At 34.8% G+C, this 14,267-nt stretch overlaps 1 protein-coding gene across 1 annotated transcript in view; it reads right to left on the bottom strand.

The window, feature by feature from the left end:
- Nucleotides 1–1,396: 1,396 nt before the first annotated feature.
- Nucleotides 1,397–14,267, bottom strand: part of LOC129260937 (SH3 domain-containing protein 19-like) — a 32,417-nt gene continuing 19,546 nt past the window's right edge. Inside the window, exons 8-13 of the mRNA XM_054898946.2 lie at nucleotides 12,463–12,503; nucleotides 10,218–10,426; nucleotides 9,170–9,231; nucleotides 8,229–8,366; nucleotides 7,200–7,469; nucleotides 1,397–6,301 (exon numbers count right to left, since the gene is read on the bottom strand). Of these exons, the coding sequence (XP_054754921.2) occupies nucleotides 6,194–6,301; nucleotides 7,200–7,469; nucleotides 8,229–8,366; nucleotides 9,170–9,231; nucleotides 10,218–10,426; nucleotides 12,463–12,503 (828 nt within the window). The 3' untranslated portion in view covers nucleotides 1,397–6,193. The remainder of the gene's footprint in view (nucleotides 6,302–7,199; nucleotides 7,470–8,228; nucleotides 8,367–9,169; nucleotides 9,232–10,217; nucleotides 10,427–12,462; nucleotides 12,504–14,267) is intronic.

Raw genomic sequence — 14,267 nt, 5'->3', positions numbered from 1 at the left:
CTTTTTCTTCTCTAGCTACTCCTCCTTCTTCTTCTCCTCCTCCTTCTTCTCCATCTTCCCCTCCTCCTCCGATCCTCCTTCTCCTCCTCATCCTCTTCATTCTTTTCCTTCTTATTCTCCTTCCCCATTTCTCTTATTCTCCATCTCTTTTTCCCTTTCTCCATCATCTTTATACCAAAATAAAGTAAAATTTCTTGGAAATTGTTGACACAAAGATATACAGGCCTACCATTTTGTCCGACCAGTTTGCTTCAATTCTAGACCTCCCCCAACCTGATTTTTGGCCATAATAACAAGTTATGTGCCTAGCAAGCCAAGACATATTTACTTTTTTTTTGGTTGCACATGCGTACAACAAGGGAATAAATATGGCCCATATGAATCCAGTGACCAGGTAATAATACTTGTGAAGCACTATGAGCAATCGTTGATTGAAATAAGTGCTATATAAAAAACAATTATCCTTATTATTATAATTAAAGGACAAGTCCACCCCAACAAGTTGATTTGAGTAAAAAGAGAAAAATTAAACAAACATAACACTGAAAATGTCATCAAAATCGGATTTATAATAAGAGAGTTATGACATTTTAGAGTTTTGCTTAAGTTCACAAAACGTTATATGCACATCCTGGTGGGTATGCAAATGAGGAGACTGATGACGTCATCCACTCACTATTTCTTTTGTATTTTATTATATGAAATAGGGAATATTATATTTTTCTCCTCTTTGTCAAGTGAAACAATGATTAATCCCTCCCTGAACATGTGGAATGAGCATTGTTAAATACTATATGATTCAGTCAAGTTGGTCCTTATTATCAAATCTATAAAAAATGAAATCATTAAAAAAAATCACACCATAAAAAACAAAAGAAATAGTGAGTGAGGGACATCATCGACTGTCTCATAGTGTGCATATCACTGTTTAGGGAAAAATAAAGATAACTTTAAAGTGTCATAACTTTCTTATTTTACATCTGATTTTGATGAAATTTTCAGCGTTTTGCTAGTTTGATTTTCTATATTTATTAAAATCAAAATTTTTCTGGGGTGGACTTGACCTTAAAAAAGTATTTACAAGTATACTGATATTGTGAGTGTAGACATATATATACAGCCCTCTTCATACATTGATCTCAAATATAATTATGAAGGAGAACTGAAAATGTACAACACCAAGATCGATCACACTTACATATATATATATATACAGTGGCGGACCGTGACCCGGAGGAGACAAAGCATTGGAGGGGCACTGTATTGTTTGTGAACAATGCTGTGCCCCTCCAATGCTTTGTCTCCTCAGGGTCACGGTCCGCCACTGTATATATATACATGTATAATTACAATCAAGTAATTTCATTTTCAAAAGACACCAGGACAAACTTTGGTGATGTTTTAAAGTGTATTTATTTTATTAATGATACTATATATATTCAAAATTGTACAATCTCTGAAACATCATCATCATGCTGCCATATTTTACAACAAACATTTCTATATTCACATAGTTACTCCACAACAAAGAGCATTCATTACTCTTTGTATTCCTATTGTTCATCAGTCAGTTACAGCGAATGCATGCAATGATGAAGTAAAAAAACACTTTGCAACTGTTTTGGTATTCAGTGGGCATACATACCAACAAATAAGGTACATGATATCAAAACACAGCAGCATTTATCATGTGAACTAATTTTTTAAATATATTATTTGCAGCTAAAATTCAAGCCTACAGTAAAATTGTCATTGTGTGTATACTTATGAATCAAAAATTTTAATGATGTAAATGATCAATCCTCTGCCTGCCCTTTTAACCTCTTCCCAGTAAAATATGAGTATACTTTTGCATATTTCCTTTCCCGGGTAAGTAATACTACCAGTTTAATTTCTTCACAAGAATACTATTAACAAATCTACATGTACTTACTACCTTACTCTGGTGCAGATATGAAATAATGCAGAGAATTTCGGTGCACATAATAATTTTCATGCTGAATTTTTTTTATACTACTTTCAATAAAAAATAACAATCTGTTTCATGCTCTAATATATCATAAACAGCTAGAATACTATTCAAAGTTGTTTATTAGAGAAGACCTATGAACAGGTTAATAAAATTCTTAAAATTTACAATCAAGGACGCGACGTATAGTACAAGGTAAATACAAATAAGAAAGCATGCCCAGCATGGTAAGAAGGAAGCTAAACTTATAATACTGATAGAGTTTTACCTGAAAATAACAGAGAGACAAATCACAGAAGCAGAACATAATCCCGACATTTAAGAGAAATTTGTGTTAAGAAAGTTAGAATTTTGTGATCATAAGTGCATTTGGAGGATTTGCATCCCTGTTGTGAATGTTCATTGTAGGGTGGGGATGGGGGGGGGGGTTGCTATCATTACAAGTGGAAAAGATATACAAAATACATTTCTATTAAAATTGAACGCTAATCCACATCAATAATCTTTTTAACAACCAAATTGAATACTTTAAGTGCACATAAAAAAAGTTTGCCATATGCGTATCTCATTTAACATGTACAGTATATAAAAATAAAGACATTGCAGAATATCAAGCAAACTTTATTTACTTGAAGGTGCACAGTAAAAACATAGGTGAAAAAAGTGGTGGATCCAAGTGGGGGCAAATTGGGCCCATATCCCCCCCCCCTTTGAGGTATAAAAAAAATTATAGTAGAAATGTCTTTTTGGTGGATTTTTTTTGCTTTAAAAATTTGTTTATGTAAATCACTTTCATTCGGGTGTGAAGACCCTTTTATTTGGCTTGTCAAAAATTTCCTGGATCCGCCCCTAGAACAGAAGATGAAAATTGGTCATTTAAACAAGGAAAATAGACTGAGGATAGAATATACATGTACTATAGAGTAAACAGAACAACACATGCTCATGTTTTTACATTTTTTTTTACAAATTTAAAATTGAGTATGCCTAAATTTCCATGACAAATTTATCTAAAAATATATATAACTCTTGACAGATTTTAATTAACTCTAAACCCATGCTGTTGTTTCCAAAACATATAATCCTTTATATTTTTTCTTCAGACAACACTATAACTTTGTAACAAAATATATCTATGTTTTATACAATTCTTCAATTCTATACAAATGTAAGGCAAGAGTATGAATCTAAAGATATTAATAGCACTTTGACTAATTAAAACATTTGTCTTTTGTTGAAAGTTCTTTTTTTATTCATTATATATATTCTACTTCTGTAACTTTGAAAGTATCAAAACAATTTAATCAGAGGATTTTGATAAACATGTAAAAAATTGTTTTAGTTTGTGATTAAAGGATTTTTTTGGGGGAGGGGGGGGGGGACAAGGGTTTGCTTCAAAGAGCAACTGCTTAGAGGCAATCAGATGTAGAAAATGAAAATATGTCAAATAAAGATACTAAGTATATGATAATTCATCTGCAACTAAAGTAGAAGCATATACAGTTGCATAGCATTTTACCCAATGTCTTTTATCAATTATTTTAGTAAAAAAAAACACCAAAACAATCATTCATGGTACATCATTGAATGTTCAATCACAATAAATATTTGATCTTCGGTATTATATCATGCAATCCATATAAACCTTCTACACACTTCATAAAGGATATCTTATATCTACAATTAATTTCAATTGATATACTAGTAACTATAAGTGTTTGATGTAATAAAGACCCTACCACACTTTAAAGAATCAAGTAACATATGCCTAGAGTACATATTTCCTCAGTTGAAATTTCCTCCAGTACGCTTGAATTCTCTGACAAAATCCGAGGAGTGTTGCATGAATCATCTTGCCAGTGATTTTAATTGACTCATTTGTTCTTAGCCAATCAGATGCAAGGATTTCAGTAGCTTTTAACTCCTGTCAGTGAAAATCACTTATCATATGTTTCATTAAATGCTTCCCAGGTTAGTGTTTCATGAGGCATCTTGCCAGTGATTTTCTCAGAAAAAAATTATCTCAGCCAATCATACGCAAGGATTTCAGCAGCTTACAACAGTTGTCAGTGACAATAACTGACTTTTTGTTCCATGAAACACTCCCCAGGTCCTCAGAAAATGAGTGGAAATATGGTTAACTGAATGATGAGGGTGATCTAACCATATTACTGGAGACAAAAGTAACATATGCAGCATAAGCAAAACGCACTTCTGAAATCAATTTGTTTAAGCTAGGTACCCCATGAATTGGAAGTATTTGGAATAATTCTCGCTATTGACAATTAAGTTCCCTGATGTAGCTCACGCCATTTACTTGTGTAACCCAGTAACTTCTGGGGTCTGTAACACAAAGCTTAGCAATGATCGTAGAAACATTTTTCTACGATTGATTCCATTGACTACAATACACAATCAATCGTGAAAATCAAGCGTACAATTAATCGCTAACCTTTGTGTTACGGGACCCTGGTAGTTTGAAGGTAAGTATAGTACACAGCAGGAGGGATAATACAGGTAGCAAGGTTTACAATGCTTCTTCCTTGATATGTAAGAGAATGAGAATGCAGTGCAAAAGCAGATGCGAGTGGACTAGAAATACCTACACTATGATAAGAGTAGACTGGAAGTTGTTGGGTCACACACAGATATATGCACTCAACAAAAAGTAGAATTTCTACTTCAGTGTGCAAAGTTAATGGCAAAGTCATGCCATGAATTTCATCTACAAACTTTCGGTGTTGCTGATAGTGAGCTTTGCCAGAACAAATAAGGAACGTACATGTACAGCCAGCTGGTAAAACATTCAAATACAAAGTGTTCAATGTAAACATAGCATATCCATTAGTATGTTGTATGATAAAAGATTGTTCACATGTCCAAAGTCAAATTCAGCATATGTCTGCACACCGTTACAAACAGCCAATGAATACAACGAACATTGAACATATCACAAATGACAAGTGACTGGTACATGTATATTAACATTTTTCAGTAACCTAGACATAAATGTCCACCCCATATACAATATTGAGACTAAAGTTATAATGTATCACGATCAGAGTTGGCTGGAGAGGAAATAATGCTAGTAAATATCAGCAAATACTGCCTCAAGATTTTTTTTAGGAATAAGGGATAATGGTTGGAAAAGCAGGGAAATACTAAAAATACTTCTTGAATATTGCCCAGGTGTTTATCAAGCATATTCTAGCATTTCCCTGTGTATCCTAAAAAAGTACTTCCCAGGATCTATAGGGTTTTCCCAGTATTAGTATTTCTTTCCTGGAAGGTAAATTTCTTGGAAACCTGCCAACCCTACTAAAGATGGTTCATCATTTGTTAGCAGACCATGCAGATGCAAACTACAAATTAACATAACCATCACTATTTCTGAACTGCAAGTTTGATAACCTCAAATCTATTCACAGCTTCATCCTTCCGATAAGCAAATATGGGCAAAGTTCAATATTGATCTTTCAAATCAATTGTCAGAAACTATGGGGGGAAAAATGGAGACACAATCGAGTCAATTCTGAACAAGGCTTGAATCTGTCCAATAAAATAAAGCATCATGCAGACACATCTTTAGAAAGGCTTATAAGTCGACTTTGCACATACCATATATTTAATACAGTAATATACATCTTTTTACTAATTACAAATATACAATATTCCTAGAAACCTGTGAAAGTTTAATCTTCCAGTATTTCTTACACACTCTCATTTGTAATTGTGAAGCTTTAACAACGTCTTTTGGAGGATCCTTGTCTATGCTAAATCCAATGACTATGGTAATAATAAATATTTAAAGTGCTTAAATGATTGAATAGACTGAATTTAAATTAGGTATTCAATAAATTGTGGCAGCAGTGGGATGTAAACTCCATACCACTGAAATGAATGGTGAGTCAGACTCAGTTCTCATCTACTTATTTAAATTACTTTAGTGGAAATGAGTTTAATGGGATCGCTCAAAGTGATCTTGGAAGTGATTTTAAGTGGTCTTTCAAATCAGTTTGGAAAACCACCTTGCGATGTGGTTTTCAAGACCGCTTTGCCTTGTTAAACTGGTTGAAGCGTAGGTAATGAAACAACTGTTCTTTAGGAAGCGATCTTCACATGGAAGTTTAAAAATAAGTTGTTTGATACATATATTAAAGTTGAATTGTAGGAAGGTTCATTGAGAAGGAATTAATCTCTATCTACTGATTCTCCAAACATGCATCACGAGAGTTCAACGAACGCTGCGGGGAATCGCCCAGACTTGCCATTGACTGTACCCATTAGCCATTCGTCATTCACACGCTCTGTGATGGAAATCACATCTCCAGCCTGTCAAATGAATTAAAAGAAAAAAATATGCTGTTGGTGTAAAGTTTTTCCTTTCCATAACATGTGGGACAAAACTGTAAACAGATGGGCATTTTCAGTAATTTTTCTGATCTTTATTTGCTCAATCCTTTGTAATTAGACATTATCCTGAAAATTCATTTGGCTGATAACATTTATTTTTAGTTTTTATGATTCTGTGTAAAATTTGTTCAAATCTGAAAACATTTTATTTTCTGTTGTTACCAGTACCAGAATTTATCTTTAAAGGACAAGTCCACCCCAACAAAAAGCTGATTTGAATAGAAACAGAAAATTCAAACAAGCATAACACTGAAAATTTCATCAAAATCGGATGTAAAATAAGAAAGTTATATTTTAAAGTTTCACTCAATTTCACAAAACAGTTATATGCACATCCTGTTCGGTATGCAAATGAGGGGACCGATGACATCGGCCACTCACTATTTCTTTTGTATTTCATTATATGAAATATTTTGATTTTTTCGTCATTGTCATGAGAAACGAAGTTTCATTCCTCCCTAAACACGTAGAATTCCATTATTTTAACAATTTGTGGTTCAGGCAAGGAGGTCCTAATTGTCAAATTCCTAAAAATTTAAATATTGTATAATTCAAACAATAAAAACGAAAAGAAATAGTGAGTGAGTGACATCATCGACTCTCTCATTTGCATATCACTGAGTTGAGCATAGAACTGTTTTGTGAAAAATAAGAGAAACTTTAAATTGTCATAATTTTCTTATTTTACATCTGATTTTGATGAAGTTTTCAGCGTTATTCATGTTTCATTTTTCTCTATTTATTTAAATCAACTGTTTACTGGGGTGGACTTGACTTTTATTTGTGCTATAAAACATATGTATCATATTAAACTCACTTTAAATGTCAGCTCATCTGTATCTTCTGCATCAAAGTCATGGAGCGCCTTAGCAGTAGACGGCGTAGCACCGGCAGACGGAAGATCTATGACGACGTCCACGAATGAACGAGGGAAGATACCTTCTCGCGAGTCAACCTTGCCGCGAAGCCACTCATCACCGATCCTTTCCAAGAGGATAACCATTTCACCCGCTTTAAGTCTGATCTCATCATCCCCGGCAGGTTCAAAGTCAAATGATACCACACAATGGGGATCGACTCCAGAGGTCTATAGGAGATAAAAGTTTTATACCTTGATAAGTCAGGACGAATTAGCACTGACCTTGAGGTAAGTATGTATTACACCTTCCATAACCCAATTTTTGTAAATTTAAGTACCTCAACCCCTCTCAATCTAGTTCAAAACAGACGTACCTCTATATCAGTAGCTTGTGGAAGTCCAAGGGGTATTCTATCTACAAATGCAGCCTGAAATTTTCTGTAATTTCCATTTAGTACTTAAAAATTACCTTACCCCACCTCCTCTCTGTAGCTTATTAAAGCAGTACCTCTATATCAGTAGCTCGTGGAAGACCAGAGGGTATTCTATCTACAAATGAATCTTCCCTTCTTTCCATTCATTTCTCCCTCTAACAAATCACCAATGACCTTGCGGTTAGTTAGTAGCCAATCATAACCCCATTTCTGTTGATATGACTATCTTACCCCCAACACACTATAGCTTGTATCAACCGTACCTCTATATCCCCCCCCAAACACACTATAGCTTATAACTGCCGTACCTCGATATCAGTAGCTTGTGGAAGTCCAGGGGGTGTTCTATCTACAAATGCAGCCAGGAACCTTCCTTTCTTTCCATTAAGTTCTACTTCTAACCAATCACCAATGACCTTGTGGTCAGTTGGTAACCTACATAACCCCATTTCTATTAATTTTCCTACCTTACCCCCATAAACTACAGCTTATATCAACCGTACCTCTATACCCCTCCCCCCCACACACACACTATAGCTTATAACTGCCGTACCTCAATATCAGTAGCTTGTGGAAGTCCAGGGGGTGTTCTATCTACAAATGCAGCTGGGAATCTTCCTTTCTTTCCATTTAGTTCTCCTTCCAACCAATCACCACTGACCTGTGCCATCACAGTGATCTTATCTCCTTCCTACAGGGGATAAAACGTGATTTAAAAAATACATGATCAGAATTACATTAAGGGAAGAAACGCCTGCCTATCAAACCAAACGTTGTGGGTTTCAGTCATCCCAGGCGGATGACTGACGCCTGCTGTATATGTTAATATGCCCCTTCCATGTTTCATATTCGAGGGCTATGCTACAGAGGAAAACGCCCTGTACCTCAGATAGGATGTTAAATGGAGGAACTGTGTAGAGTAGAGTCACCACCTTTGCATGTTAAGAACTTACTATTCATATAATACAAAGTATTATAGTCCGGAAACCCCAGTGTAGTGGTCTAAAAACTGCCTATAATCCCTGAGCATCACTCATTTTAAAAAAATATGTGTAAACTCATCTCTCTTTTATCTCCTCTCTTTCTTCTAGCTTCTCCTTTTCTTCTTCGTATCACCTATCCTTCTGACTTACCTGTACATATTTCCCTATCTTTCTATCTCTATTCATTTTTCCCCATATCCTCCTTCACATATCTCTCTTTCTGACCTCATTCATCTGTTTACTTAAGCTTCCTCCTAGCATGAATTCAGTTTTAGTTACAATTGACATTGATAACAACAAACTGTTTGTTTGGATCTTTGGTAATTTGACATGGTAATCTTAATGGTGAACATTATGACCAGGCCAAGAAAAGAGTAATAAAATCATACTTAGCTTATCTAATCAATGAATAAAGAAGCTGTGATCAGAAGACGGAAACCTACCCAGACATTTGAGATGCATAATGCTAAGAGAAGTGTCAACAGAATAAGATTTAGAAAGTGAAACTTACTTTGAAAGTCAGCTCTGTATTGTCTGCCCCATCAAAGTCATACATTGCACGGACTTCATTTCCTGTTGTAAAATAAGAGAACAAAATGGTTAGCATCAAATTAAATACATTACACGACTTAATTTAAATACATGTTCTAAAAGAGTGATTATAACGTGGGTGGTACTAGAGTGTCTTCATTTTCATACTTTGAAGAAAAAAAAAAGATATAACATCATCAGTCAAAATGATTTTTAGTGAAGAGTTGCCAATTTTCATTTAAAAAAAGTGACACTGTTTTTTTTTTCATTTCATGATGTTGCCAATTTACAGTGTGATCAACTTACGTGTACATCAAACAGATTTCATTTAGGACCAGCACCAGATACAGCATTGGGAATGGTATCATTAAAGTTAATTTTTCTCTTTCTCATCATATTCCACGTGTGAGTGCTAGCGTTCAGGATATAGAAAAACTGAAATACGTCTCCTAAACACAGGCATGGGTGCACACCCCCTCTATATTTTGAGAATTGCCCGTTGAAAATACATATTGATATAGCTAAATCTAAACAAAAATTAAAAATTCATCTGCACCCCATCTAGTTCAAAATTTACTTCTTTCACCCCTCTATTTCAAAATTTGTGGATCGCCATTGCGAAAGGAGGAAGAGTGAACTGACCAACCATTGTTTGATCTCTCACTGACTGTGTTTCAAAAATGACTAGTCTTGAAAATAAACGTTTTGAGATAACTATTACTAAAATAGCACATAGAATAGCCTATGAATTTCTTTGTATGAAGAAATTAAAATGCTTTTGAGAGGAAGAGTACCTGTTTTGCTTCTTGGTGACATAATCATTGTGATATGAATGTATCGAGAGGTGAATTAATGTGATATCATTCAAGTGGGTCTATATGACAAGACAACACTGCTCAGAATGTTGCATTATGGGTAATGAACATGGCCAGATATAAGCAGTTGAGGACTTGAGCTGGGGCTATTACAATTGCTGGTTCATATCCCCTTAAAATAATCCATATTATGAAATGAAAATGGGAGGCTACCTATGGTCGGAGAAGCCCTTCGCGAAGGAGCTAGATCTTCAATCACGTCAACGAATGCACCGGGGAAGATGCCTGATTGTCCGTTCAGCTCACCGCTAAACCATTCACCACCTACCCGGCCAGTTAGTTTGATTATGGCGCCCTCGTTGAAGGTCAGATCGTCTGCGCTGCTGCTGGGGTAGTCAAACTTGGCCTTGCAGCGAGGTCCACTATTAACCATAGAAAGTGAAAAGAAATAAGGTTAAAGCTAAATGACAGTAGTTGCAGTAAAATACTGATTTCGTGAGAAAGTCTGTAAAACCAAGGTTAAGTATTACTATATCATCGTGGATCTAGATCTGGTACAGTTACCAAAACTGAACTTTGTGAAATCATAATATCTAAGCTAAACAAGTGGAATGCCTCTGGCCGTCTCACCTGCATCACGCGATTCAATATAGCAGCAGTGCTGATTTTGAAAACTACTATAACTCGCACAAGATGTTCAGTGATACTTGGTTACTCTTATTTCCACGTTTTATGAACTAGACCAATACACTTATAGAGATATGATGGCAATTCAACAAATACCCCCAACGTGGCCAAAGTTCTTTGACCTTACATGACCTTTGACCTTGATCATGTGACCTGAAACTCGCACAGGATGTTCAGTGATACTTGATTACTATTATGTCCAAGTTTTATGAACTAGACCAACACACTTTCAAATTTATGGCTGTAATTCAACAAATACCCCAATTTGGCCAAAGTTCATTGACCCTAAATGACCTTTGACCTTGATCATGTGACCTGAAACTTGCACAGGATGTTCAGTAATACTTGATTACTATTATGTCCAAGTTTCATGAATCAGATCCATAAACTTTCAAAGTTATGATGGTAATTCAACAGATACCCCCAATTCGGCCAAAGTTCATTGACCCTAAATGACCTTTGACCTTGGTCATGTGATGTGAAACTCATGCAGGATGTTCAGTGATACTTGATTAACCTTATGTATAAGTTTCATGAACTAGGTCCATATATTTTCTAAGTTATGATGACATTTCAAAAACTTAACCTTAGGTTAAGATTTTGATGTTGATTCCCCCAACATGGTCTAAGTTCATTGACCCTAAATGACCTTTGACCTTGGTCATGTGACATGAAACTCAGGCAGGATGTTCAGTAATACTTGATTAACCTTATGGCCAAGTTTCATGAACTAGGTCCATATACTTTCTAAGTTATGCTGTCATTTCAAAAACTTAACCTCAGGTTAAGATTTGGTGTTGACGCCGCCGCCGCCGTCGCCGTCGGAAAAGCGGCGCCTATAGTCTCACTCTGCTATGCAGGTGAGACAAAAACGATCACACTGAAGATCGCCAACACGGATAGGCACACGTGGGACAGTGTATTATTATTGCTGGAATAAAGACCCGACGGAAGTGACAGAATCCGCGCTTATTTTGTTTATTTCTCAGCAATTACACAATTTCTTCCAGAATCCTTTGGCACATATTTTTTATTCATACAAACAGACACTTTGGTGATCATTATATTAAATTCTGTAAAAAGTCATTTTGAGATCGTCCCCACAACTGGAATTTATCTTTAAGTCTGTCTAAGTCAACCTCCTGTTTACAGGTCTAATAATTGGCTAAGTGGAACCAATTTTTCCGACCGGGGAGCATTTCAAAATTATTCCCAGTTGTTTGCAGTATAAGATGCATAACTATTGGTCAGATTACGCTCAGGGGAGGGGCACTAAAGTTTGGATAGAATGGGGTAAAATTTTGTGCTGATTCAAAATATACAAAACCTGTACATGATCAAAATATTGCATTCTGGGTAATGATTCAAGAACTATACAAGTGGTTTTGGTCTCAAACTGGACTCAGAGGCCCGTATTCTGAAGTCGGGTTTAACTTAAACTCAGGTTTAAAGTTGTGATTCTTCAAGTATGGATAGCCAATTGTTGCATAAATCACTAACAGTAGAGATATCATATTTCAGCTCATTTGGCTCTCAAATCATTCATAATTGTCTAGAAAGTATAAATAGATGATTGTCTTCACCATCGATGAATCAGGAAAGAGCAGAGTAAACACAAGAAACATACACCTTAATAAAATTTTTGACACTTTTGGCTTCCCATAATTTCAGCACAGATTTAGACCGTGGTCTAAGTTAAACCTGACTTCTGAATACGGGCCTCTGTCACTGTGGAATATGTTGTTTTGATTTTTAGGATCTGAATATTCACCTGATACTATCCATGGATGGTGAACCATCTGGTAGAGGTATCTAGAATTTAAAAAAAAAGTAGGGTTAAAGATATTTTTAATAATTAAGTTCCAGTACAGTTCCCAAATTTTCGCACTACGGAAACAGAAAAAAGCACAGTATTCAAAGAATTTCGCAGGGAACCCAATTTTCCAGGTAAAAAAAAATGAATAATGATAGATACTGTAAACTTCATGAAAATCAAACACGAAAACCCAATAAAACAAAACTGTGCATAAGTGAGCAATCTGCCATTCAATCTTTTTAGTGTTTAGTGTGTGTATGCAAATCTTTATCTGTATGGAAACAATTGCTTCATCATATATGCTTTGTACATGTCATTGAAAAACATGGAATTCAATGTTTAGAACAACAAAGAACATTTAATTGGCAGTTTAGAATATGGGAAACTGGGGTCTCTAGTTTTTACTTTAAAGGGGAATGAAACCTTTGGAATAAGTAGGATTGTGTCGAAACAGAAAAATCAAAGAATAAGAACAAAGAAAGTTTGAGAAAAATTGGACAAATAATGAGAAAGTTATGAGCATTTGAATATTGCAATCACTAATGCTATGGAGATCCTCCCTATTGGCAATGCGACAAGGATGTGTGATGTCACATGTGAACAACTTTCCCTTTGATGGACTATAAAATACCCTAAAAATGTCTCTTTTTGCTTTTTCTTGTGGTGATACAAACTCTTTATCCATGATGTATTCTTTAAAAATCTGTATTACATGCCCTCCTATAGAAAGAACACATGATCTACTGATAGATGTGATAAAAGAGGCAATTTAAGTGAAATATATACTAAAGTAATGGGAGAGTTGTTCAAAAGTGACATCACACATCTTTATTGCATTGCCAATTTGAGGATCTCCATAGCATTAGTGATCGCAATATTCAAATGCTCATAACTTTTTCATTATTTATCTGATTCTTCTCAAACTTTCGTTGATCTGTTTCTTTGATTTTTCTGTTTTCACACAAGCTATCTTGTTTTAAAGGTTTCATTCTCCTTTAAGTTTGATTATTCCCCTCTCACAAAATATAATACAGTATAGATTCAAGGTTTATTAAAAACAAATTATCGCAGCTTGTAACAGCTGAAATGACAAATGTACAAAACAGAGTAACAAATACACATAAAATCAACAAATAAGCAACGCTACTAAAGAATCAATAAATTGGAAAAGCAATGACATATCAAAATAAATTTTATTATATAAAATTCAATAAGAAATGACAAGCACTAATAACAAGATACAATACAACAGAAAAAAAAATTGCAACAGCAATAAGATGCAGATTGCACACACAAATAAAAAGATATATATTTGTGCTCAAAAGTTAGTGAACCTCACCATAAAATGCACTCCTTCATGCTAAGTGTTGAATGTAGACAACACTACAATGTTCTACTTAATACATGGCAGAACTTGAACACTTTCAAATATGGTCATTTTCTGGCTGGGTTCACTAACTTTTGAGTACCACTGTACATGTAGAAAAATCATTTAAAGGTCAAAGTCCACCCCAGAAAAATGTTAATTTGAATAAATAGAGAAAAATCAAACTAGCATTATGATGAAAATTTCATCAAAATCGGATGTAAAATAAGAGAGTTATGACATTTTAAATGTTTGCTTATTTTTCACAATACAGTTATATGCACAACTCAGTGACATGCAAATTAGACAATCGATGGTGTCCTTCACTCACTATTTCTTTTGTTTTTCATTGTTTGAATTATACAATATTTCATTTTTTTACAGATTTGACAGT

This window comes from Lytechinus pictus, unplaced genomic scaffold (genome assembly GCF_037042905.1).
Source record: "Lytechinus pictus isolate F3 Inbred unplaced genomic scaffold, Lp3.0 scaffold_19, whole genome shotgun sequence".
Lineage (NCBI taxonomy): Eukaryota > Metazoa > Echinodermata > Echinoidea > Temnopleuroida > Toxopneustidae > Lytechinus > Lytechinus pictus.
The sequence above is the reverse complement of the archived record's forward strand: the minus strand, read 5'-3'. Positions and strand labels throughout refer to the sequence as shown.